Source organism: Emys orbicularis, chromosome 20, assembly GCF_028017835.1.
Source record: "Emys orbicularis isolate rEmyOrb1 chromosome 20, rEmyOrb1.hap1, whole genome shotgun sequence".
NCBI lineage: Eukaryota > Metazoa > Chordata > Testudines > Emydidae > Emys > Emys orbicularis.
In genome coordinates, this window is record NC_088702.1 from 4,579,829 (window position 1) to 4,606,552 (window position 26,724).

The following is a 26,724-nucleotide window of genomic DNA, read 5'->3' on the forward strand; positions in this document are numbered from 1 at the left end:
AGCTCCATTGCCAGTTCGCATCAGATGAGGATCTGGCCAGCAGTAGGGAAAACGCCAGCATCCTCAGAGTTATATATCTATTATCTAGTCTAAGATCTGTTGGTCAGAGACCTGCCAGTTTTAACACAAGGCTTTTCACACACAGATCTCAAATGGCTTTATGCGGGTGGATGTTAAATGGTTATCTATATAATGAAGTAGGTATTATATTATCCCTGTTTTACACAGAGGGAAACTGAGGCACATCCAAGCAGGTCCATGGCAGAGCTGTGGCTAGAATTCCAGGCTCCTGGCTCCCAGGGCACTGAACCACACTGCCTTATCTAGGGTGATGTCTTCGCTGCAGACTCAGGTTATGCCTCTCTAGCTAGCCTCGCTCAAGTGTGGCTGCTCACACTTAAGCTGCAGAGAGCAACTGTGGGAGCCGCCGAGTCGGGCTAACTCAAGCCGCAGCCAACCTGAGTTAAAGGGGGCGTGCGCGTGTGCGGACGGAATTTGAGCTAGGGCCAGAACTCGAGTTCACTCTGCCGTGAAGATGAGCCCTGCGAAGTGTCCTGCCCACCCGTGACGCCATCTTATAAACACAAGTAATTTCAAGCCTTGTTTTGGTGCCTGACTATACCAGGCACGTGTAAGCGTTCTCAGTACATGCCTCGGCATAGGCAGTGCAGTATTACTGGTGCTTGGGTGGCAGGTTTCATTAGCGTCTTAATGGGGTTCTAAAAGTTATTTAAAAGAAAAATTCAGGTCGTAAGAAAGAGGGGGGCTTTTTGGTACAGGCATCGGCAATCCTCGCCCCTGCCCCCACAAACGCACACGCTCGGCTTCAAGCACCGACTCACGCTGGTGGCACTTTTGATTGAAAACTCTCGGGGGCAGGGGCCGTCTTTGCGTTCTGGGTTTTGACGGCGCCTAGCACCCCAGAGTGCTGGGCCACGACTGGGGTGAGCAGGCCTCCCCCCCCCCCGTTCAAATCAATAGCAGCACTCCTGCTTAAACACATGCAGGAGCATCTCGCACGACCAAGGTCCTGGTTTGTACTTCCCTTCCTGTCCCCTGGGGATTATTCATTCCAGAGTCGCCTCGGTCAGATGTTACCCACTCGCGTTTACCCTCTTTCCGATCCTTCCAAGATGGAGAGCGATTGCCCCCACCCTGCTATTCCCTCCATTTGCCAGGGGTACAGACCACCTAGAGAACATGAAGATTTAAACAAAAACAAAACAAAACCAAAAATCACACCATCGAGGTCTTCCCTAATTTTGACATGCCCGGGCCCCCTTCCCCTGCACTTTATGACACATTGCAATGGGTGAACCAGTCTGGCCAGGGCCCCATGGTAAGCGGAGCTATTTTGATCCATTTTTCCCCACTGGAACCCCTCGGAGGCTTTAAAATGAAGTTAGTGGCCTTAATTAGGTTTCAGCTGCTCTCTATTGCACACTGGTTTATTATTGGAGGGCTGCCCATGGGTCCCAGGCAGCCCACACACTGGTTTATTATTGTAGGGTGGCCCAAAGGTACTAGGCAGCCCAGCAGCCCACACACAGTGTTTATTATTGTAGGGTGGCCAACACTGGTGTGGTTATGGGATTTTTCTTCTTCTATGGGCAGTCTGATTCTGACTGAGAAAACAGAGGTAGCCGGGTTTTTTTGCTGGGGTAGGGAAAAATTACAATCAATGTATCTTTTAAAAAAACTAAAATGTCAAAGGTCAGGTCTGCAGCCTACAACCCCTCCGTGTCCTTAAACGGCCACTGGCAAAGTGACCCGAGAGAACTAAGCTCAGAACTCAAACATCTAAAAATACTAGTTTTAAAAAACGGGTTTAATATACATTAAAAAGCCACAGAGACTGCTAACCCCCTCCCCCTCTCTCTCTCACACACACACAACCAACCACGCCTTGTGCTAACAGTAGTCCAATACCAGCTGTTCAACTAGGCCTGAGCCCGATTCGCTGCCGTTCAGCCTCGCGTTCGCGTGGCTGAGAAGGGATAAGCCAGAGCTCAGCTACTCAATGCGTAAAAGTCTCAGGCTAGTTAAAAACACACAAAATAAAATAAACAATCGCCTTGTTCATAGGAAGTGGGCGGCAGCTCGGAGTAATAGTGTTTCCTATCTAGTCAAAGCAGCAGCAGCAGGGATAAGGCACCGAGGAATCAGACCCTGGGGCACCGGCTCCATTGCCACAAAGGGACTGCAGATCAGCCGTCAGCCCCCCAGCTGCAAGGGGGCAGGCAGATGGGGCAGACCAGCACACCAGTCATTCTAGACCACTGCAAAGCCCCCTAGGGACCATTGCAACAAAAAGGGCAACTGTAAGGGGTGCTGTACTCTCTGCCAGAGCATGCGCCAGCCCCTGAATAGGGGAGGCACAAGCGTCATCCCCCCTGCCCCCTACACGTATGCTGGGATCCAGATTTAACCCCCAAGGCAACAAGTTGCAGCTTGATGTAGAAGAGCTTGAGTGTGCCAGTTCTGGGCAGGAGAGCGTTAACGGCAATGGCTCCGGTTCTGTAGTTTTCCCCTCTCCTTAGCAAGGTACCGTTCAGAAGCCGGATTCTGTCCCTGAAATCTCTTTGGCAGGTTCCCTCCACCCCCCCTCCTCCTACCCCCCAGCTACTTCCTGAAGAACTTCTTGTTGAGGAGGAAAATGAGCAGGTTGACGTTGACTTTGGCCTTGTCGAACAGCTTCATGACGGCCACACCTTCGTACTGCAGCTGCAGCAGGTCCTGGGAGGGAGAAAGTCCCACTGGTGACAGGTCTTTGGTGAAGCCCGAGCCGACGCCCCTGGTGGTCAAGGGAGAATCTTTCCCTCGACGTCCAGGAGCTCTGGATCCTTCCCTCAGCTCCTTCTGAGCTGCTGTTGGCACATCATGCTGGGATTTTATTGCCCGCTGCATCCCAGGCTCTCTGAGCAGCGGACGAACGTTCAGTCTCCCAACACCCCCGCCAGCGGTAGGCATTATCCCCCGTTTTACAGATGGGGAAACTGAGGCAGAGGGGAAGCAATGTGCACAGCGAGTCAGTGACAAAGCTGGGAACATAGAACCCAGGAGTCCTGGCCCCCCCTGCTCTAACCACTAGATCACACTCCCTTCCAGAGCTGGGAATAGAGAACCCAGGAATCTTATCAACCAGTTCCCTGCTCCAAGCGCTCTTCCTCCCTGGAGGGGTTTACTCTGGTATAAATTAAGGATTCTAGGTAGACATCTCATCAGCCTCACTATCCAGAGCACCCCTGGCTCGGCTCCCCCTGGCTCAGTGGCTTGAGCATTGGCCTCCTAAACCCAGGGTTGTAAATTCAATCCTTGAGGGGGCCACTTAGGGATCTGAGGCAAAAATCTGTCTGGGGATTGGCCCTGCTTTGAGCAGGGGTTGGACTAGGTGACCTCCTGAGGTCCCTTCCAACCCTGATATTCTAGGATTCATAGCCCATCTGTGTTGGGAGGTCAAAGCTAACTGCCTGCTGGGTTTGCCTTCCTGGGGATACTGGGGTTCAGGGGAGAAGGTACTTCACTTCGTCTACGGAGCAAGCTGGCTGCACTGTCAAGAATAGACCCTAGGGAGATAACAGATCTCCTGCTCCAAGCACCAGACTGCTCTCCCCTATCAGGAGCCGAACCCTAACTTCTGTTCCTGGCTCGGGAAGGGAGTGTGGTCTAGCGGGTAGAGCATGTGGCCTAAGCCAGGGCTCCTGGGTTCTATCCAGTCCCCTGCTCCAACCGTGACATTAACCCTGGGGAGTCTATGTAATGCATACCTCTAGGACGGCAAGAGTTATTGTAGCCGTGTCACCTCCGAACTCCAACCACGGATTGGTGCATTGACCCCACCTCGGTTCTTCTGTGCTGCTGTTATGCTCAGCACAGAAGCATCCCCATGGGCCAAGGCGCCAGGGCTGGTTCCCTACCTGATAGTGGAGCTGAAACTTCTCCATGTCGATCCCCATAAATCTGGCCTTCACCTGGAACTTGCCGGCTTCCCCACACGGAATGATGTCGAAAATCACGTTCCGGAACCTGGAAGGGGAGAGAGTTAAACGAGGGCAACGGAAAGGCTGAGACAGCAGCGTCCGGACGCCAGGGTTCTATTCCCGTTCTGGAAGGGGAGTGTTGCTTAATGGTTACAGCGGGGTGGGGGGCTGGGAATCCGGACGCCTGGGTTCTAGTCCCACTCTCTGCCGCTGATCAGCTCTGTAGCCTTCACTCTGTCTGTTTCCTGTTGTACAGTAGGGTAGATTATACTCTGCTTCACAAGGAGTATATTCGAACAACCAGACTTGGAGGAAGAAAGCACCTGAGATTCTCTCAATTGCTCATTTTTTGGCCAGCTCGAATAATCTTCCCTCTTACACACTGCCCTGCCGGAGGCCCCTCTGACTCCCAGCCTGTATGGCCTTTAGGCGGAGACTGTCAGCAAAGGGGAAGTGAGCAGAGCCAGGCTGAGATGACCCAGGTCTTATCACACGGGCAGATAACCGAGTGGCTGTTGGACTGGGGCAGCTTTCAGACCGGAGCAGCACTGGTGGCGGTGAGTACTTACTGGCTGACAGGCAGGTCTTCTATCTCCAGCAATACGCCCTTCTCAAAGAGCCGCGCCGCCGTGTAATGCAGCGACTGCTGCTTCTTGCTCTTCCCGTTGAGCCTTAAAAGAAAAGGAATGGGGGTGGTGGGGGGGGGTTAGAAGCAGAGAACGCCAGGGGCTGAAATGAAGTCACCCAGCAGCCTGCCTGGTACGCGATAAACACAGAGAGTCGCTTACACTGACGCGTCCGACTCACAGATCTGGACCTACGAGTCAGATCTCCAGTGGGGCCGGAGGGGGGAAGTCAGTGAGGTGGGGAGAGGCACAGAGGGGTTTCCAGATTAACGGGATGTAGGGGAAAAGGCTCTTGAGCCAAGAGAGGAAGTAAGTGCTGGATGAACAGAGGCGGCCAACTAGCAAGAAGCCTTGAGGTTAACTAAAGAGGGATATAATGCTACATACAGAGTGGAGAAGAATTCCTTCCTGACCCCTGATCAGCTCATGCCATGAAGCATGACATTCAGTTACCCTCCGGCTTATCCTGCATAAGTGTTGGCGGTTACAGCTTTGAGCTCTTTTCCAGCCCATACATAGTCCAACATACTTGCTGCTGGCAGCCAGGTTGTCCAGACACGTCCGGATGTACTGATTGTAATAGTCGATTTGCTCCTCATAAAACAAGGTCTTGGAATTGAGGCCGCAGAGGGTCTGCCGCAGTTTCACTAGCTCCCCCTTGCGGTGCTGCCGGTAGCGCCTCTGATTGCGAATATCCTGGAGCACGGGCAGGGATGAAAAAACAAACAAACAAACAAACAGCTGGAAAACCTCTTGCCTTGTGCCAGTTTACCGAAGTGAGAATCACAGCGACTCATGCGTGGTTACAAAGCTGACCACAAGCTAAACGCCAGTTGGATTCTGGGAACAAGATAAGGACCACGGGGCTTAAAGCATCGGATTCTCTTTCAGGCACTTACAGGAATGTTCCGAGTGGCCGCCAACGTCCCCCGAACACATCCGCCCCCTCCAACACTAGCTGCCCCCAGTAGCTCTGTTGTGCAGATCAGTATCTAACGTGAACTCCATTATTGTCACATCTGAGCACTGCACAATCAGTGTCTTTATCCTCATCCAAGGTCACACAGGGAGTCTCTGACAAAGTAAGGACCTGAGCCAGGCTGTCTGCTGGAGCCCTCTGCTATCTGTCTGTCTGTCCACCCTAGTGATTAATTTGGCTCCCATCTGAACTGAGCCCTTCCAGTATTAATGGACTCTGTGCATCCAACACCTTCAGCTTATCCTGTTATTGAGCCTGTTCCTAGTCCCCTGGCCTTCTCCTAGGTTCTCTAAGCCGGGGCAGGCTGCAGGACGTGGTACCTTGGCCATCTCGTTGATGATCTCCTGGTACTGATTGGCTGAGTCCACCACCCCCAGGCTCTCCAAGCGCCGCAGGTTCCGGATGACTTTCCGCTTCTTCTCTTCCATGGAGAGCTGGCTGTTGCCAGCCAGGGAGCGGTTGCGTTTCAACCTGTCCGGGGTCTGGGCCTCGCGCAGGGCCCGTCTGTGCATCTGGTGGTGATGGAAGGCTTCCTAGAGAGAGGGAACATTTCTTCCATCAACACGGCACCTGCGGCAGCATCCCCGGAAGCAGGTTTTGAGACTTGGAGGCCGCGGGGAGAGCATAGGAAGTCAGCCCCCCAGCAACCACACACACACACACACACACACACACACACACACACGAGCCTCAGGCCAGAGAGAACTACATCTCCTCCCTGAGCACAGTGAACTCCGGCTTCTCAGACTGGGTGGGGCACAGGTGGGCCGAAGGAATCAACAATGCTCCCGCGCCAGGGTGCGATTGTAACAGGCTGGCCTGCCCCTTTCAAAGACCAGGAGGCCACTGGCCAGCCCGGTTCAATTATTCGCCCCTGAGCCATAATTAGCTGCCTTCCAGCCTAAGTGGGATTAACTGAGCTCAGTGACAGCCCGATAAACAGCTGGGCTTCAGGAGAGGGCAGAGAACATGTTGGGCTCCTGGGGAAGGCCCTGATAGGGTGTGGAAGAAGCAGGGGACTCTGCTCTACCCCGGAGCGGATAGGGAGCCTAGAAGGGTCTGGAACAGAGCCCAGAAGGCAGGCTGAAGAAAAGCCCAAGCAGGGCAGAAGAACCTTTTGTTTGGACTTGTTACCCCGGAAGGGGTTAAGTTTTAGTCGGTGACTTGGCTGGAGGGCTAAGCCAGGGCATCAACTTCAGCTTGTGTGGGGAAGGCTGAAGGGGCCCACCTTGGAGGAGGAAATTTAGTCCGGGAGTGCCTGCAGCACCACCACACACGACTAGCAGGGGGCGCTATGGGGCAGCCACACCTGTGCTATATGCTCCAGTTAAGCTCCTCTCCTTTGCAATGATGTGTGCTTGTAGTATATATCTCAGCCAGTAGATGGCACTGCGTGCTGTAGCAAGCTCCAGGCAGGGTGTTAGCCCCCGGTAAACAAAGGAAGCAAAGCTGGAACTCAAGCTGGGTGAAAGCCTGTTTGTTATGTGTAGCGGTTGTCTTTAACAAACACCTCCTGTTTAAGACAGGCTGCGATTCACCCAGCCCCCAACATCCTCCTCTGCTGGCCAACCCCTCTCTGCTATTCTCCACCCCACCTGATCCTCTGATGCAGCTGTCCGTAAGATCTCCAAGAGGGAATCCCCCGGCTGGGACTGGATCACGTCCACTAGCATCTGTTTGGTGCTAAAACAAAAGAAAGGGAGCACAAGTTACCCATTTTGGAGGAGGGGGGTGGGTTGAGCTAGTTAGCTGCAAGACGATGAGCCAAACAGTGGAAGATTTCCTTGCAAATGCCACTACCAGGACATTTAAACATATCAGAGCAAAGCCAGGACTCCAGAACAAGATGGCCCTTTACTGGCTTGGCTTCTGAGTGTCAGAAAAGCTCCACTGAATTCCTTGGGCCACAGGGTCCCTTTCAAAGGAGGACATGCCACGGACTCGCTGGATGCTGGATTGCCACGTTCAGAGGGCCGCTCTCACCTCAGCAGCAAGCTCCTTGTATCCGCCTCCTCGCTACTGGTCTCCACCGCATCGAACTTGTTGGTGAGGGTGAGCGAGACCTCCTGCTTGCCGAGCTGGGCCAGTGCTTGCTCGGGGCTGCCATCGCCTGGGTTCGGAGCGCTCTCGCCTGCAAGGGGGGGGGAGGGATAGCTCAGTGGTTTGAGCATTGGCCCGCTAAACCCAGGGTTGTGAGTTCAATCCTTGAGGGGGCCATTTAGGGATCTGGGGCAAAAAAATTGGTCCTGCTAGTGAAGGCAGGGGACTGGACTCGATGACCTTTCAAAGTCCCTTCCAGTTCTATGAGATAGGTATATCTCCATATATATAAAAAGGCCAAAGAAAGTCATGAGTAGCTACTCGGTCATTCATCAGGGGAGAGGGGTGATCAGGGGGGGGGGGGGGAGATCTGGGTTCTACACGGCACCCTGCCACTGGGGTGGACTGCTATATGTGCGGTAAATCACTCCGAGCCCCTCTGTGCTTCTGCTTGCAAACCTGAGGCTTTGATCAATAAACCATCCCACATCAAATCAGACCTCAAGAATTAACACATTCAAAAACCAGTCGGAGAACACTTCAACTGCCCTGGTCACTCTATCACAGACCTAAAAGTTGCAATCCTCCAACAAAAAAAACTTCAAAAACAGACTCCAACGAGAAACTGCTGAACTGGAATTAATTTACAAACTGGACACCATTAAACTAGGCTTGAATAAAGACTGGGAGTGAATGGGTCATTACACAAAGTAAAAACTATTTCCCCATGCTAATTTTCCCCCCCGACTGTTATTCACACCTTCTTGTCAACTGTTGGAAATGGGCCATCCTGATTATCACTACGAACGTTTCGTTTCTCCTGCTGATAATAGCCCACCTTAACTGATTACTCTCGTTATAGTTAGTATGGCAACACCCATTTTTTCATGTTCTGTGTATATCTATCTATCTATCTATCTATTTTCCAACTGTATTTTCCACAGCATGCATCCAATGAAGTGGGTTTTAGCCCACGAAAGCTCATGCCCAAATAAATTTGTTAGTCTCTAAGGTGCCACAAGGACTCCTTGTTCTTTTTGCTGATACAGACTAACATGGCTACCCCTCTGAAACCATCCCACTGAGTGGTACCTGGTGCCATCTTATTCCTTGCTAATCAGGAATCCTCCCAGCTCAAAGGAGGAAAAGTGATAACCCCGAGCATCATAGAAATAAGTAATGGACCCTCCCAACTTGATCATAAGGATGAGAAACAAACGGATGCGACAGTACTGCCCACCTCACGCAGTCGAAAACCCACAAAATGGGCTTAAAAATCAGGAGATCTAACATATAAATAGGGTTCTCTTTGCCTCCCCCCCTGCCCCCCCGATCTTAATGCACGCAGGTCACGTTTTCAAGCTTTTTTCCTGCAACCACGAGGCCTAGAAACTTGGTTTTCTAAAAAGAATGTGAGCGGAGGTTCTATGAGTCGCATGACTTCAGGGGTTGAGGCTTTAAGGGAAAAAACAAAAACCCAAGGAGGTGGCAACACTAGTTACTCACCCAACAAGTAATTTACTTGGCCCAGGTGAATGGAAGTTAGCCAGGCTACTATCAGAGGTGGGAACAGGCAATATATGTTCACTTGAAAGAAGACACGAGGGGAGGGGCGTTCTTGAAACTTACAAGGGGTCTGCACGTACCTATTAGAGACTGGACGGTAGGCAGCTCATCAAGGTCTTCCAGAAGCTCATGCAGAGGGTCCTTGTGATCGGGCGAAATGGAGTCCTGATGCTCTAGTAACAGCTACATCACCAGAGGGAGACCATGAGCGAGGTGGAGAGCACAAAAGGAAGAAGATTAAAAACCGTATTCCAGACAAGCGCCCACCATGATATAAACCAATGGTACGGTCCAGCCTTGTCTGGAATACGGCATGTGCAGCGGTCGCCCCACGTCAAAAAGGAGATTGCAGAATTAGAGCGCGGTTCTGAAAAGAGCAGGCTGAGATGGCTCGGCACCGTCCCGCCGCGGCAAGGTGGCAGTAACTGACAGGACCAGGGCACGCAGCCACTGCCTCGCTGAGCCCACGGGCAGGAGCAGAGCTGACCCGACCCGGGCGGGGGGAAGGGGCAAATGGGTTTGTTTTCCGACCCCACCCCAGCACTTGTCGCAGGTACTGGTTGGGTTGCCGGGTCCAAGGTTTGAGTCCTTTATCGTGACAGGCACCAGCGTGAGCCCTCCTTCCCCTCCCGACCACGGCAGAGGCAGAATCCTTTCCAGACAGTAGGTTTCGGGCCCCTTCACCTTGTGGGTGTTAATGATCTCCGCCGCCGTGATGTAGACGACCGGCTTGGCCACAGCTACCATCTCCGAGTACTCATCCACATTAAACCTTTCTTCCGGCTCAGGGACGGAACAGGCAGCACAGATGAACTTCCTATGGGGAAATGGGGGGGGGGGGGGGGAGAAAACGTATCCCTTCCGTGACTGCTGAATCCAGTCCAGGATTTAGGGCGAGTAGGGAACAGGCTGGGGAACCAGAGAGAACCACAGGGCCTGCCTGTGTTGGGCAGCCTCAGTAGAGAGAACGCCACATCACAGCCCGGGCCTGTGTCTTCTGTATCCTCAGGGGGGTAAAGCGGGAATGATACTGTAGGAAATTTCACTGCAATGCTTTATTGATCCCGTGACGGGAAGCAACAGCTGCTGAGCATGCGGCCGCTTAGCCCAAAGCGACCCAGTTTTTCGTATCTTCCTGTGGCCCAGGTTGCACTTCGAGACATGATCCTGGGCTAGCTAGATCCCAGGCTGGTGAGTGCGGCGTTCCTGGCTGCAGGCTATGCACCCATCATGCGGTACGGTCCATTTGGCTGGGGGCCTACACAGGGGATGTCTACATTGCAATCAAAGGTGTGAGTGCAGCACGTGTAGACATACCCGAGCTCACTTGGCTCTCGCTAGCTCAAGTAAAAATAGCCGTGAAGCCTGGGTAGCAGTTGTACAGTACACCCTGGGCACGACGCCCGTCACAATTACAGACGCCCCCCGGGGTACGCAAACCCGACGTGAGCAAATCCGCACGTACGGAAAAAGTTCTGTAAGCTAGAGATAGGAGGGTTTTTTTTTGCGTAATGGTCGGGTAGACGTTTCCGACTTACGCAAAATTCGAGTTAGACAAGGCGGATCAGAGCGGAACGCTTGCTTAAGTCGGGGAGGGTCTGTACAAATCTTGGGCTAAGCAGACCTGGTTCCTGGATCGCACCTTGAGCCCGCTGCTGCCCCAGGGCCAGAGAAGCGCCTGCTGCTGGGCTCGAGGTGTCAGCCACCGCCGTCCCCCCGACACCTCCCGGCAGGTCTCTTTCCCTAGAACCAACCCCTGGCTATAACGAACAAATGGTTTGGATCCCCAGGGGTTCGTTATAGCCAGGGTGTACTGTACCAACTTACCGCCTACATGCTCCCTCCTGTGGGTTTTTGGGATGCATTAGCTAGCGGCATGTGCTTTTGGGCACCCAAACAGGCTAGAACTCACCAAGCAACTAGGTGTGAAAGGCAGCAGGACTGTTGCGTTACCATATCCTGCCCCTTTAAGAACACACAGTTCCCACTTCTAGTGCCGTCTTCCCTCAGTCCCCCACTGGAGTCATGGAATGGGGGGTGCTGACTGAGCACCTCATGGGATTGGGCCCCTTCCAGCAAATCCTAGAGATGGGACACTCTTTGGGACAAGGACGGTCATTTCGTTCTGTGTCTGTGGGGCACCGGGGGGGCTTGTTCAGGACTGAGCCCCCTAAGTGACACTGCAATACAAATAGTAAATCAACCCCGACGACCCTGGTCAATTTTGGGCCTCGGCCTGGGACCCGAGCTCTGTGCTGCTCCCCGTACAGACCGACCCTCTGCCACTTCTCTTCTGCTTCGCAAACTTCCGCATTAGCCAAGTCCATCAGCTGTCCCCCGAGAACAAGGTGGAGAAGCAAACACATGCATTCTTCTAAGTGCCTAAAAGGTTTTTAATTATGGACTAATTTATTCACTGAGGCCGAGGGGAGTGCCAGGAATGCTGTTTAATCATTGCACATTCGTTTTTACTCTGATCTGCTTATTGAATCCTGAGGTACCAAAGGGGCACATGCTAATTACTCTCAACTGTTGCCCAATGCTAGAAACAACAGAGGACTGGGGAGGAGAAGGGGCGGGGGGGGGAGAGTTGCACAGAGTTTTGACTACCTTCAGGGACAGTTTAAACTGGACAGCAAAGAGGAGGCATCATTGCAATGGGATCTCGCATGGTGTGTATATGTATTAATTTAGAGCTGAACTGGGATCAGACCAAGGGCCTTGTCTACACTAGGAACATTTTGCTGCTTTCATTGTACTGGGCTATTTAAAGTGATACAACCCCACCTAGTATGGATACAGTTACCAGTAGAAAGGAGCGTAGACTGGATAGTCATGCAGGTTTGGGGAGCGAACATAAGTTATGCTGATCTAAGTACAGTAGAACCTCAGAGTTACAAACCCCAAAGTTACAAACTGACCAGTCAACCACACACCGTATTTGGTATTGAAAGGGTACAATCAGGCAACAGCGGAGACCCCCCCCAAAAAAATACAGTACAGCATTGTGCTAAACGTAAACTACTAAAAAAATAAAGGGAAAGCAGCATTTTTCCTCTGCCTAGTAACGTTTCAAAGCTGTATTAAGTCAATGTTTAGTTGTAAACTTTTGAAAGAACAACCATCACGTTTTGTTCCAAGTTACAAACATTCCCGAGGTGTTCGTAACCCTGAGGTTCTACTGCACAGGCATTCTGGTATAACAGAGTCCACACTATGGTTTTTACTGGTGTAGCTAGATCTGTTAAAAAAAAAAAAAAAAAAAAAAAATCACTCCCTTAATTCCTATTAATTACTTGTATTGTCAAAGTGCTTTCACGCCTGAGCCACGGACCACGACCCCACGGTGCTGCCTGCTGTAAAAACACAGAACAAAGGGACAGTTCTGGCCAGTTAAGTGTAGATCCTCTTTTCCACTCATGTCCCTAGCTAAGGCGGCGGCTGCTGTCAAAACTCAATTAAAGCTTTGCTGTTACCCCGGCTTTGCAGCATAGATTCATAGATTCATAGATTCTAGGACTGGAAGGAACCTCGAGAGGTCATCGAGTAAAGTCCCCTGCCCGCATGGCAGGACCAAATACTGTCTAGACCATCCCTGATCGCAGTACTAGCGAAAGGAAGCCTGACCTTGTGGTTGAGACCTTAGCTTAGAATTTAAGAGACCTGGATTCTGTTCCCATTGCTGCCACTGACTCCCTGCAGGAGACTCGGCAAGTCGCCTTGTCTCTCTGGACCTCGGTTTCCCCATTTGCGAAAGAGGGATGAATAATACCTCACGTCGGCCTTGTTTGTTTCAATTAAACTCTTTAGGGTATCGGAGCAGTCTCACTACATGTACGTACAGCACCTAGCGCAATGGGACCGTGGCTACAACTGCCACCGCATGGCACCAACCTGAACTTAGAGTGGGTTTCTTCCAGGTACTGGTTCACCACCCGCAGATGGCCGTTTTCCCCCTCGAACATCTTATTGGCCGCCGCGTGCTGCAGGATCTTGGCAATGGAGCCCAGGTTGCGCCGGTGCTCCGGGTGCAGGGCCACGCCGGCAGAGATATCAACGATATCGAAGCCGTCCGGAGCCACCACGGCCGGGTTCATGAAACGGTAATAGAGCAGGTTCCCGACAATCTAGGGTGCAGGGAGCAGAGAAAGGGAAATATTACTACTACTGATGCCTTGCTCTTATGCGGCTCTAGCCTGGTCTGGATGCTGCCTAAATGTTTGTTCCAGGCTATAACACATTGGTAGTTTCCTGTACAGCTTTGCAGTACGGGGCCTATGAAACACAGTTCAGGAGTTCTGGTTGCAACCCACGGGGGGCAGCAGTGCACCTACACTAGCCAGCTCATTACACTAGGATTATCCCTCTTACACAGATGGGGAAATGGAGGCACAGAGCAGGCATGTGACTTGCCCGAGGCCACATGGTATAACTGGAATCCAGATCCCCTAGGCCACACTGCCTCTCTGACGGGATGCCAGGGGGAGGGCAGGACGGCTATCCAACGCCTCTCTAGCCTTGATGTTTAGAGGCAGCCAGCTGCAGAGACCTTGCTGCTGTCACCTTGCCCAGCTATCTACGTCCTCTACTCACCTTGCAGATCTCCTCCTCGCCGGTGTCTGGGAATTTCTCAGCCAGGGACGTCTTTAGGACTTTGGCCACGTAGCGCATCCCGTAGCTAAAAGAAATCAGAGAAGAAGAGGCTCATCACGTGGGCAGAGGTCAACCAGCGGGCTTAGATTCACATGTGCTAAGGCCAGAGCCCGTTAACGATCATCTAGTCTGGCCTCCGACACAACCTCTCCCAGTGCTTCTTGAATCCAGCCCAGGACAGCAGATCTATGGGAAAGCTATCCAGTCTTGAGATGCTGGGGGAAATCCACCGTATCCCTAGACCAGTTGTTCTAATGGCCAATTACCCTCCCCATTAAAAATCTGCTCCTTATTCACTGTAAGCGCGTTGGTGTCTTTGTTCTGGGTTTGTGCAGCACCTTGCACTGTGGGGTCCTGGGGCGCCCCAGCACTGCAACAAAAACAGTGACTTGGTACAAGTGATGTCTCCACTGCCAACAAAACCCAAGCCAAGCCTGGCGCTCCCTGGGCCAGACCTTGCCTAAATGACAGTGTAAGCTCTTTAGTGGCATCTTCCTGCATGTCAGGCCAGCCTGTGGTGCCATATGCCACCCGGCGAGCCTCTCCGAGAGCTCTCAAAGCCCTCTGCTATCTCTTAGGTAATCTCCATGGCACCACCCTCCTGCGTATGGAGGTGCAGAGTATTACCCAAAGTATTATCCCCATTTTACAGGGGGGAAACTGAGGCATGACTTGCCCAAGGTCAGGCAAGGAGGAAGCTCAGGTCTCTCCAACTCCCAGTCCCACATTTTAACCGCTAGATCCCACTCCTCCTCTGAAGGAAATGCTCCCCCTCCATTACCGGGATGTGAATTGCAGAAAGAAGAGCCACGCTCCAGGAAAGGCAAAGGAGTCAGAATAGACCCGCACCCCACTTCTGCATCAGCGAGAAGACACCTGCAGCAGGAGACGCCTCCCACCAGACTCGCTAGATACGTTCTTCCTTGAAAGCACCTTTGGCATTAATTAATTAAACTAGCACGAAGAGTCCTGCTTGACCCCTTTCCTCTGCAGGTCTGAGCGCTCCATGGAGGAAGGTCGGGACTGGCTTTACACATGGGGAAACTGAGGCACGGAGCAGAGACATGACTCGCTCCAGGTCATACAGCAAGTCAGGGGCTGGGAGTAAACCTCTAGCTCCCGGCCCAGTACCCTCTCCAGTAGGCCACGCTGCCTCACCGGCTGTAACAGACAGGCCCGGGGCTACCTACGGAATTTTGTCCACGGAAGAGGTGATGGCAGAGAGGAACTTGTCCGTCACTGCCAGGAGGTTGCGGATGGAGATGTCCAGCCGACGCTGAACCTCGGGGTGGCTCAGGGCCTGCTCGGGGCTAACATCATATGGGAGCTTGCTGTGGATAGAAGAAAGACACCCTTAAGCGTCAGCACGTTGGCAAGCCAACGTGGCCTCTGTGGCGAGGCTGGGCATGGGCCGGGCCTGACCTCTTCTGTCCGCTCTGAGACTCCAGCTGGTTGATCCAGGCCTTGTAGATGTCCACGGGGTTGGTGCGGATGCTGAGGGTTCTGTCCTGCAGAACCTCCTGCACGGGGCTGCCCAGGATCTGACGCAAGGCGTTCTGCCCACGGGCATTCCGGTAAAAGCTCACCACCAGCCGGATCACGGTGGGGTTCCCCGTTAGGATGTCACGGAGCTGGTCGACTTTGGACCTGGACGGGGGGGTGGAGGGGGGGTGAGAAAGGACAAAACTCTGATCTGGGCTCGAAGCTGCAGCCAGCACAAACAAATAGCCACTGAAGACAAGCAGCGCAGTTATTGTGCCTTTGGGGTCTGCCAAGCTGTGGAATCAGCCGGCCTCCTGGTACCACTGCCTACCTCCTGCGTGTCTAGATTAGTCCAAGGAGGGTGTCCATGCCCCTCAGAGACTTTGGTGCTCAAACTCTAAAGGCCTGGCCGCACTAAAACCTACAGCATGTGTAGACACACCTGAGCCAACTTGGGCACCAAGAGCAGCGAAGCCACGGCCGCACGGGCTCGCTGCCTGAGCGCACGCCCGAGGCCTCGGGCCGGCTTGTGCAGCCGTCCTGCTGTGGATGCCCAAGCGACGTAGATTAAAGCCAGCTCGGGTCTGTCTACACATGATGCAATCACACACCTGATTGCAGGCCAGCCATCCCCGGAGGGGGATGAGTGCCAAAACCTAGTCAATAGGAGTTTGGACAGGACCTAGCCCTACATCCTTGCACGGACAGCTAGGGAGCGTTCTGTTGACTCCTAGGCATCCACGTGTCTCAGAGGGGTCTTGGAATACCAGAGGCATCCAGCTGAGACGGTTTCATCTGAATGCAGGGAAGAGACAGACTGCCAGCTCCTTAAGACAGACAGGCTTTCAAGCCCTGGTATCAGGGCAGCCCTGGTCTTGGCCTCCCTAGCCGATGGTATGTGCCCGTAGCACTTACCTGATCTCCTCCTGCAGGGCGGTTTTGAAGAGCTGAAGGAGCAGGTAGGCCTCTCTGGGGTTGGACGCGTAGTTGTAGAGCGTGAAGACCACCGATTCCATGAACTTGGTCGACTTGTTCTGGGGCATCTGGAAAATCAGCTTAGCCAGGTACACAGGGTGGGTCTGCGGACAGAGGAGAGGCGTTAAAGAGGAGGGCTATCCTGGGGTTTGAGGGCTGGAACAGTCAGCATGGTCTGGTGAATACAGCCCTGGACTGGGAGTCAGGAGACCTGGGTTCTCTTTGCAGCTCTGCTGGGTGACCTCGGGCAAGTCACTTCCCCTCTCCGTGCCCTCCCATCCTTTGTCTTGCTTGATTAGACAAAGCTCTTTGGAACAGGGACAGTCTCTTGCTATGTTCACATGCAGGCCTAGAACAATGGGGCCCTGATCTGTTATGGCCTCTAGGTGCTACCGTAATACTAGATAACAAATGGACACCCATCGCAGGAAAACTAATGAGCAGATCCCAGTGTCGCAGCCCGCTGGGGTGCACGCACGCACCCCTGCGCCTGGCTGGGGCAGGTGACAAAGCATCCGGTGATGGTAACTCAGAGGTGGCGCTTCCTTTTAAGGAGGGAGCTGGTCCAAACAGAGAAGGGGAGAGGAAGGCGCTGGGGAGGGAATCGGCACAGAGCGTAGGGCCAGAAGGGACTATTGGCTCAAGAGCCCCAAGTGCCAGCAGTGCCCAGGCCCCTGCAACGGCAGGGAATCGATTTGGGGAACCGCACCCCACTTCTGCATCAGCGAGAAGACGACATTTGCAGCAGCCGCTGCCTCAGCCGGGCGTGGCTTTAGGAAAGGCCGAGGCAGCAGAATCCCGGCCGGGCAGGGTTTCCATTTGATCGGACGCCGACCTGTTGGTAACCCCATGCCTGAAGACGGGGTTGTGCGCGGACTCCTTGAGCCCACAGGCAGTCCCTCCAGGGAAACCGAGGCAGCAGGCACATGACCAGATGGATGGGGTGGGGGGGATGCAGACTGTTTGCGCCCCCCCAGTAACAAATGGCCTCCCCAAACCCAGCAGCCAACTCACCTGCAGCAGGTAGAAGAGGTGCTGATAGGCCTCCAGCTTCTGGCGCTTCTCCTTGCTGAGCGACTTGAGCCCCTTCTGTTTGTCGATGGCCATCAGGGTCGACAGCTGCTCTTTGTTCTTCTTCGTCAGCTTCTTGCAGTGGGAAACCACCTCCTGTCGTGGGGCGGGCGAGCAGATAAGGGGGAGGGTGGCAAGAGTGCCTAAGTGATTTAGGAGCATCCGCCCCATTGGCATAGTTGAGAGCAAGTGATTTGGGAGCACAGGTCTCATTGGACTTGCAATAGGAATTGTGCTCCTAAATCCTCTGGGAAAATTCCACCCCTTCGGGCCTTGGGATTCACGCAGCTTTGCTATTTACACACCACGGGGAAATTCATCCCCCATCAAACCACACCCACCAGCTCCACATGCACGGCTGAGGCCTGGCTCGCTCTGCATGCAGTTGGCAGGCTCCCTGTTCCCCAACAGGCCTCGTGCAAGTCAGCAAGGTGCTGCCGACCTCAACAGCAGGCAGCGTGACTTAGTGCGTAGCGCCGGACCGGGAGTCCGGACACCTGGGTCTATTCCCAGCTCTGCCACTGGCCTGCTGGGCGACCTTGGGCGAGTCACTGCCCTGTGCCTCAGTTTCCCCACTGGTAAAAAAAAGGGATGGTGATATTGACCCGCTTTGAGGCACATGGATGAAAAGTGCCACAAAATAAAAATAAATACGCAGCTCTTATACATTGACCCAGCTCATCAGGGGCTGGATCCGAAGCCCCCTGAAATCAGGGGAAAGATTCCCGCTAACTTGAGTGGGTTCTGGATTAAGCCCGGTGACAGATATGGCAATAACCTGGACAAACGTCATCGCATTAAGTTACGTCTTATTGAATTCAGGTTAGGTATCGTTGTAGGGCAGGGATTGTATGCAATTCCATGGGGGAGGGGAAACCCCAGCCCTCCAGGGACAGGGGTGGGCGGTGTGATTAGGCAAAGTCCCTCAGGTTGTAACAGCTCCCAAGAGGTGCCCCCGGCCGGAGAGGCTGGCATATACTGGTTCACACTGGGTTCTCTAGAGAACCAACCAAGAAAACCCCTGAGTTTGAACAGACTCAGGGCCTGCTTTCAGATCCAGCAAACAGATGGGCCCTTCTGTCCAAGGAGGGGGGGGGGGGGCAGTCCTTCCTGGGAAGGGTTGGAAGGACTTGGCTGATTCACGGGGCAGGGGAGGTGGGCTTGTTCTTAGCTACCAGCTGTTATGAACTTGTGACTGTAGAAAATCCCCTGGCTGGGGTTTGAAGGACTGACCACCAACCAGAGCTGTTAATGGACCTCGGTTGATCTCTGGTCAGCTTATTAGCACACATGTAGGTTTTATTGTTTTTAAATCTGTGTTTTCTCAGTCATGCTTTCACCTGAAGAATAAATCTGCTTGCTTAGAAAGGGCTGGGTGGTCACTTACACCTCTGGGGGAAAAGCAAAGCAGGCCTGCTTAAGCAGTCTGACTTGCTAGGGAACTCACAGTATAATCAGGGAGCTGGGCAGCGTAGATACCCTGGTCAGGAGAGAGAGGGATGCGGATCTCCACCTGAGGGGACAACTGGCGAGCCGGGTGCCCTTGGTAGATTACAGAGCGGGAATACAGGTGCACTTGCCCTGAACTGAGATAAGCCTGAAGGGCCAAACTCAGTTCTGGCATAAGCTGGCATAGCTCCATGCCTACACCAGGGCTGGATTTGGGAGGAGGTTTTCCAGAGGCACAGACAAGCACATAAAAGGAGCCTAGGGGATTAAGGAACCCCAGCTTTAGTCCAGTCCAGGGGAGCGACTCCAGAATCACACTGGTGTAACGGAGAACAGAGCCTGGCCCCTGAATGGGAAAGTAGGGTTAGTGGAGGAAAAGCCATGGGACAGCTGAGCTACCCCCCCGCCCCTGACCTGCAGCGTGATCCTGTTCTTAACCAGAAGCCCGATCTTGATGTCCATAAGGTTGAGGTCGCTCTCCAGCTGCTGGTTGGAGCGGATCCTCTTCACCACCTCCTCCCGCAGCTTCAGCAGCTCCGACTCCTCCCAGAAGTCGTGCTGGCTCTGCTCCAGCAGGTGGGCGAAGCGCCGGACGATGCTCAGTGGCGGGTCCCTGGCGTGGACTGGCAGGGGACATAGGGAACTCTCCCTTGAATGCGGTTAAATGGCTACTGAGGGCTTGTCGTGCTCCGGGCCAGCATAAAGGGGCCTTAAAAAGTGGGTGGAAATGGGAACCAAGAATGCCCCCTGCACCAGGGCCTCCCCGGCTGGCATGGAGCTAGTGCAAGGGCTCTGCGCCTGCTCCCAGCATAGGCATGGATAGGTGGTGAAGCCAGAGCATGCTGCTATCTGTTGATTCCAAGCTCCCTTAGGAAACACGGCCTGAAGTTAGAGCAGCCCTGAGGCTGCTCTACTTTACACCAGGGCTGGCATGGTCTCTGCACAGCACCAGACTACAGGGACTGCAAAGGGGGCTTCAGCCCATACCCGAAGTGTAGGAATGGTAATGAGAAGGCAACATCCTTGCGATTAATTAAAGCCACATCTGTATTAAATAAAACCTAGACAGACAGGCACTTACCCAACATTCTGTAATCCCCACGGGCCTTGTTAGCTCTCACAAAAGCCTGGATTTTAATTACAGCATTAATCTGCCAAGATAAACAAAGGGGAAGAGGGATGTTTCCTACAGCGTCCCCGTGGCAGGCAGCAAATGTAAAGAGAGAAAAAAAATATATACCAGCCATGCAACTAGCAAACTGATTAGCTGGGCTGTCAGGCAGAGGGAGCGTATTCAATGGGATCCTTCTAGACAGTGAACTCCTAGCCAGATGCCTGAGGGAATGGTCTGAGCATGAGGCAGGGAGTCAGGACTCCTGGGTTCTATTCCTAGATGTGAGGCTGTGTGCTTTGAGCAAGTCATTGACCCACCCTCTGCCTCAATTTCCCCTTCATCTGTGAAGTGGGTTTACTCTCTTCCTGGCTCACAGGGGATTTGCGAGGGTTTATATGTTTGCAGAGTGCTTAGGGTAAAATTTCCAAAAGCATCTAAGTCAACAGGACTTAGGAGCCAGTCACTTAGATGCTTTTGAAAATTTTACCCTGGGTCTTACCAGCTGTTGCTTTCTTCAGGAGCCGCTACATTTGGCAACAGGCTAAATGAACTCCAGACACTCAGCTTCTTAATTTTCACAGGCAACAGACTTCCCTACCCCACACTTTCAAAAGGGATTAGCAACCTTGGGTGCCACACCTGAGAGGTCTTAAAGGGGTCTGATTTGCAGAGGGAGAGTGCTCGGTGTGATGTTCACACACACAGAAGTTAGATTAAAAAGCTAAAACCTTTTGCTAGAAGGTTGCAACGTCGCAACTTTATTTCTTAGAATTCAGAACGATAAACACACAAGAAGCCAAAAACAGAGAGAGAGAGAAAACAGACTGCTCCCTAAGGCAGCGAGGCACCACTCACCCCACCTTGCTTTAAACTGGGTCTTTACCAGCTCTTCTGATCAAACACTTACTCAAGAACCCCCTAGTCTGCGAGCAGGGCCAGGAATGAAGGAACCACACAACCAAACGCACACATGCGGCTTGCCATTCCGACACCATCCTCAAAACAACGCACTCAGTCCTGTCTGAAAATCAGCCTTCTTGAGGTGGCTCTCATCCGGCATCCAAGCTCACTAGGCACTGACAAATGTGGGCCTTTGGACCTGAACACATCCCCACCCCTTCCTCTTCATCAGATTCTTTTCCTGCAGATTTGTACATTTCAGGTGCATACTTACATAGAAATCTTGCAACCTAGCGGCAGATTCTAGCCCCCCCCCCACCTAGAAACACAAAGCTCCTCCCTCATCCCCAGGTCCCATGCTGGAACGCCACACAGTTATTTAGCTGAGGATTTGAGTGTCTCCCTCAGGCAGAGGAAGAAGAGGTCTAAGGACTCTCGGGGTACGTTTACACTTCGAGCTGGGGATGTAACACACTCGCACCAGCTCTCAGCAAACTCGCTTACTAAAAATAGCACGTAGCCACGGTAGCACGGGCGAGGCGTCCTGAGTACATACCTAGCATCTCTGATAGGCACACGCTCGGGATGGCTGGCCCGTAAGCTAAGCACGCTAGCTCAATGACGTCTCCTTGAGCTGGGGATCACCCCCCGCTCCAAGTGTGAATGTACCCTAGATCTATTTGCAAGAGGCTCTTTTCAGAGCCTCTGGGGTTATATTTTCACTTGCGCTCACGGATCAGCCACTCACGTTCTTCCTGAAGTAGCGCAGCCGTTCCCGGTACCTTTTACGAGCTCGCCACATCCTCACGTATGCCTGGATCTGAGAGGAGGGAACAGAAGAGGAGAGACGGATTTGGCCATTGTAACACGGGACACAGGAAGCCTTGGAGGGTATTCTCCGAGACAAAGATTTGATCCATTTCACTGAGGCTAGCTCTACACTACCCGCCTGAATGGGCGGGTAGAAATCGATCTCTTGGGGATCGACTTATCGCGTCTCGTCAGGACGCGACAATCGATCCCCGAATCGACGCGCTTACTCCACCAGCGGAGGTGGGAGTAAGTGCCGTCGACTGGGAGCCGCGGCAGTCGATTTTGCCGCCGTCCTCACAACAGGGTAAGTCGGATCTGATACGTCGAATTCAGCTACGCTATTCGTGTAGCTGAATTTGTGTATCTTAAATCGACCCCCCCCCGTAGTGTAGATGTAGCCTTAGGCTCCCTTAGTCCATCTACACAGCACTAGGGGGCGCTGGGCTCACCCGGGTGTCTTTTCTGATCACAGATAACGCCAAGATTCTTGACCACTGTAGCGCTCTCTGCAAGAATTTTGGGTGTCACCCACCTGGGGTCAACATCCAGTTTGGGAAGCCATGTCCTGCCTCCCTAAAACTCCCCCTGCAACTAGATGCAGTGACTTAGGACAGAAGTGAACAATGTATTCTTGTTGCTGTGAAACAGCTGCTACATTCCACCCCAGAGATGGCTGCATCTCCACAGGGATTCCCAGATCTAGACAGGGAAAATAGCTGCAAATAGGATGTTGTTGCTACTAGAAAACAGAGGAGCAGGGTGTGGTGGTGGGGGGGGGGGGGGGGGATGGGATTACAGAAGCAGACAAGGCTCTAGTACCTTTATCACAGCATCTCTGGTTTTTCGCAAGTACCGTAATCTTTGCAGGTAAGCGCTGCGCTGTCTGTAGCCTCTCCAGCATGACTGGATACCCCAAGAGGAAAAAAAAAAAATATATCACACACACCAATCAACTACAGCATGACATTTCTGGGGTGACCCAAGGCACCAGCTTCCAGTGTGGGAAGGCCCGGTCTGTACCCACAGGAGGAAATCCTCATACCTCTGCCAGCCGCTGGCAGCACAAGCTGCCCTAGGGAGAGCACAGAATACTCCCAACAACCCCTACTCCTCAGCTCATCCTGCCTCGGTTAGTCTTCGACACAGCCTACGAAACCAGGGTCGGCACCCCCTCCCAAAACCCAGGCTGCAAGCCCCCAGAGAGCGAGGCGGCTATGGAAAAAATACAGGCCTTCAACTGTCACCATTGCACTGCTGATTCTGCTTGCACGTTCCACCCTTCCCCCTCCCCTGGGTGTGTCTTCTCAGGTGGCAAGCTCTTTGAGGCATGGACTGGTAAGCACCCTGTACAGCACCTAGCGCACAGGTCCCCCATTCTTGTCCGGTCCTGATGCCCTACCATAATAGACAGGATGAATAATAAAGGTGTTCTCCTCTCTGTAAATAGGGGGTAATACGGGAAGTGGTCAGGATGCCTGTACAACACCCTGAAGGCCCAGCGCTATATAAATGATGTCGTGCATGTCAGCGTGTGATCGGCTTGGCAGTCTGGCAGCGCTCCTCACTTGAATTTTGATAACAGCTGGTAACTGCTCCCGCAACAGATGTCTGCGGGCCATGAATTCCTGGCGGACCAGGTAGCCCCTCATGCGGGCCTGCAGCCTCACGACGAATCCAGCGTTGGATTCCCAGAGGCGTTCCTGGTCGTGGGCCGTGGTCACTTCCGTGATCGTCGACTGCAGATAGGAGAGACAGATCAGTTCAGGAAGACTTTGTATGCGTCAGACGCACGTACACCATCCACCAATGAGAAGGGAACACCCCCAGCTGGGTCAGCAGCTGGGGTTGAACCCAGGCCATCTGGACCTAAAAAGCACAATCCACTGCTGTTTTGAGCTGAAGGACCAGATCCAATCAGCTCAAAGGCAGGGACAGACTCATAAGCTTCTTACTCAGTTCAGCCAATAGAGGGAGACAGAAGCACACTTTGCCAGTGTGTTACATCCAAAAGTATATATAGACGCTCCCCGACTTACGCAAAACTCGAATTGTGCATGTCAAATTTTGCATAAGTCGGGTTTGCGTAACCCGGGGGCATCTGTATGCTAGCAGGATTCAGTGACAGGATTGAATAATCCTACGACTGGAGAGTGCATAAAAATATCCCTTGGCTTTTGGAAGCACTAGAAACCCTCATGCTTCAGGGCATGAGATAATCTCTAACGGGGTCAGGAGGAAACATCTCCCTAGGGCAGGTTATCCTGTAACAGCGGGATTCATGCACCTTTCTCTGAAGCAGCTGGTACCGCTGCTGGAGATAGGTCACTGGGCTAGATGGACCCCGGGTCTCATCCAGTCTGGCAACTCCCATGAGCCGGATGTTTAAGAGTTGGGATTGTTGCTTCCAGTGATATGACCCAATCTCTCTTGCAAGCCTCTGGGCAGAACAAGAGGGCTGGAGAACGAATGGCTTTGTTATTAACCTCTCTGAAGCGCTCCGACATGTCCCAGTGGGATAACGGGCTAGAACCATGGATGCAGCCAGAGCATTTAACGCACAGCGCGTTAGCCTGGACGCCTCGCGTACCGACATCCAGGGCCCGGCAGCAGCAAGCCAGACTCTTCAGCACTACTCCAGACACGAGGGCTTTGATCACAGCCCCTAGCGACTGCCCCTCACCTGGATTTCCTCCCGGCTGAGGTGGGTGGAGTTAAGGACAGAGTCACGCGGCCGCTCCCAGCTGCCTTCGAAACTCTGCAGGCTGAAGTAATACACGCTGCCATCTTTCAGCTGGTGTCTGACCCAGTGGCGTTTGGCGTTCCCTGAGCGTTGCCGTTGGGACAGGATTAGGGGAAGGAGAGCATTAATAGAGCCACACACACACACACACACACACACACACAAGGCAAGAGGAGAGGCAGCCGCAGGGTTAAACCGATCCAGCAGCAAAATGGATTTCAGCAGCCTCCGATCAGGTTTTGAAACCAAGGCTCAGCTGATGGAACATTTAGGCAGCTCTCTATAGCCCTGTCCCCAGCTTCAGAGTTCGGCTTTCAACTCCCTGCTCTCCCCACACACGTCCAGAGCAAGAGCCTTCTCCCTCGCATCGGATGCCCTTCCTATAGCAACTATCTGCCAGCCCCCTCTCTGGTTTTGACATCTGGCTTGTCCTATTTCTCCCCTCGCGGTCACCCATCCTCCTCCTCCTCCATAAGCGGGAACTGAGGCGCAGAGAGACTCGCCCAGAGTCCTTGGCAAAGCTGGGTCTCCCAAATCCCAGGCTAGGGCCCCAACCACTAGGCCATCCCCCTCATTCAGCTTCCCCTGGCTGTGGGTCATCCCCACAACTGGCCATACTGGGTCAGCCCAATGGTCCAGCCAGCCCAGGATCCTGTGTCCGACAGCAGCTGGTACCAGAGCATCAGGGGGAGCGTACAAACCAGGGCAGCTAGCAAGACCACCCAGTCTTCCCCTCTTGGCTTCTGGCAGTCAGAGCTTTAGGGTCGGTCACGTCTTTCTTGTGGAGTGCGTGGAAATTGGGGGTTATTGCTCTGGATTGCGGTAGCCCCTCGGGGTCCCAGTCACGGACCAGGACCCGCGGCGCTAGGCGCTGTACGGACACAGAATGCTCCCTGCCCCAAAGAGCTATGGGTGTTCGAGGCGAACCAATGCTAGCAGCTGGAGACTCAGCCCCGCCCCCGCCGTTTTCAAGGTCAGAGGAGTCAGGGGCCTTTTACCTGCTTGTCTCTTGGCAGCCAGGAGGGCGGCGAGCTGTGCCTGGTAGGCCCCTGCACATTCTGCCACGACGCCGCGCAGGGAGACGTCCGGGTTACACAGCACGCGTGCCGTCTGAGCCGGCTTCCCTTCTTTTATGGCCTGGTTGATGGCAGCAATGCCTAGAGCCACTACGGGAAGCGACGGGGAAGGAAGGGGTTAGAAAAGGAAGAGGGTGCATTCATCCACACAGCCCCAGCGAGCCCAGCTTGGTCCAGGCCTGCCTGGAAGCAGGTCACCACGGCCAGTGGTCTCCAAGCTTCCAACAGCCGAGTTCCTGCTGCATCGGCAGCCCAGTCCACCTTTGCAACAGCCATTCCCAGTGAGTAGTTAGCAGCAGGTTGCATGAAGCTTTGGAGAAGGAGATTAACCCTTTACGCCCCTGGGGAATGTGGATTCCAGATGGTACAGAGAACAGGTTCCTAGGGGCTGCTCCAAGTCAGATTGCAATTGGAGGATCAGGGGAGAAGCAAGACGTCTCGGAAGGATCGCTACTGGCACAGCATTCAGTGGCGTTCACTGCCGCGGCTTATGGGTCAGCATCCCAGAACCCCCGAGCTTAGCTCATCTCGCAGGGCCTACCCTGATCCCTTAAGACCTCAGCGGAGAGTATCTCGCAAGCCCTGGAGATTCAGGGAGGGTGGAAAGACCAGCATGACCGGGCTAGAAAGTCTCTCCCCGTCCTGCATTTCTTAGCGCGCAGGGGAATAACGGAAGAGCGCCGGGCTGCAGCACCAGCTTGAACCTGGTCCAAGTTAGCTTCCGAGCCCTTACGTCTCCTGGCTGCCTCGGTGTCCTGATTGGCCTTGGAAACCCCTTGCTGGATCTCCTCCCACCAGAGAGCTGCTCCATCATCTCTGGTCACCTAGGAGACAGGAGGCAAAAAGGGATGAGCCGGGGAATCTTTACAAACCGCACGCAGAGACAGTGCTTCCGTCACGGAGATGCAGCCACCTCTGGGGAAGGGGCGGCTGGCAAAACCAGCATTTAACGGAGTGGGAGGAATTTGGCTTAAAGGCCCCAGGGCTCTTGTGGAAAATGCAATGGGACCTTTTGGAACCAGGTGGAGCAAGACGCAGGCAAGAGCCTGGAGACAAAAAGGCAGAAATTCCCTGTGTTGCCCTGTGGCTTTGGGCTTCTAACCCAGGGCAAAAGGCCACTGCCAGGAATGTGAATCCTTAACCCAGCCTTGGAATGACAGTTCTCCCCCGTCCCTCACATCTATCCAGCTGGATCATTCTCTGCCACATGCTGGTTTTAACGTGTCCCAAGCAACAGCCTTTCCACCCCTTCCCTAGCCA

At 53.4% G+C, this 26,724-nt stretch overlaps 1 protein-coding gene across 1 annotated transcript in view; it reads right to left on the reverse strand.

Annotated features, from left to right (window-relative positions):
- Positions 1 to 2,622: 2,622 nt before the first annotated feature.
- Positions 2,623 to 26,724, reverse strand: part of IQGAP3 (IQ motif containing GTPase activating protein 3) — a 36,987-nt gene continuing 12,885 nt past the window's right edge. The window contains exons 13-35 of the mRNA XM_065419995.1: positions 26,198 to 26,288; positions 25,387 to 25,554; positions 24,329 to 24,471; positions 23,214 to 23,384; positions 22,468 to 22,551; positions 21,584 to 21,655; positions 19,903 to 19,972; positions 19,236 to 19,444; positions 17,316 to 17,468; positions 16,242 to 16,405; positions 15,267 to 15,491; positions 15,035 to 15,175; positions 13,785 to 13,869; positions 13,086 to 13,318; positions 9,876 to 10,008; positions 9,272 to 9,374; positions 7,569 to 7,716; positions 7,181 to 7,268; positions 5,906 to 6,118; positions 5,136 to 5,302; positions 4,550 to 4,651; positions 3,918 to 4,026; positions 2,623 to 2,736 (exon numbers count right to left, since the gene is read on the reverse strand). Of these exons, the coding sequence (XP_065276067.1) occupies positions 2,623 to 2,736; positions 3,918 to 4,026; positions 4,550 to 4,651; positions 5,136 to 5,302; positions 5,906 to 6,118; positions 7,181 to 7,268; positions 7,569 to 7,716; positions 9,272 to 9,374; positions 9,876 to 10,008; positions 13,086 to 13,318; positions 13,785 to 13,869; positions 15,035 to 15,175; positions 15,267 to 15,491; positions 16,242 to 16,405; positions 17,316 to 17,468; positions 19,236 to 19,444; positions 19,903 to 19,972; positions 21,584 to 21,655; positions 22,468 to 22,551; positions 23,214 to 23,384; positions 24,329 to 24,471; positions 25,387 to 25,554; positions 26,198 to 26,288 (3,186 nt within the window). The remainder of the gene's footprint in view (positions 2,737 to 3,917; positions 4,027 to 4,549; positions 4,652 to 5,135; positions 5,303 to 5,905; positions 6,119 to 7,180; positions 7,269 to 7,568; positions 7,717 to 9,271; positions 9,375 to 9,875; positions 10,009 to 13,085; positions 13,319 to 13,784; positions 13,870 to 15,034; positions 15,176 to 15,266; positions 15,492 to 16,241; positions 16,406 to 17,315; positions 17,469 to 19,235; positions 19,445 to 19,902; positions 19,973 to 21,583; positions 21,656 to 22,467; positions 22,552 to 23,213; positions 23,385 to 24,328; positions 24,472 to 25,386; positions 25,555 to 26,197; positions 26,289 to 26,724) is intronic.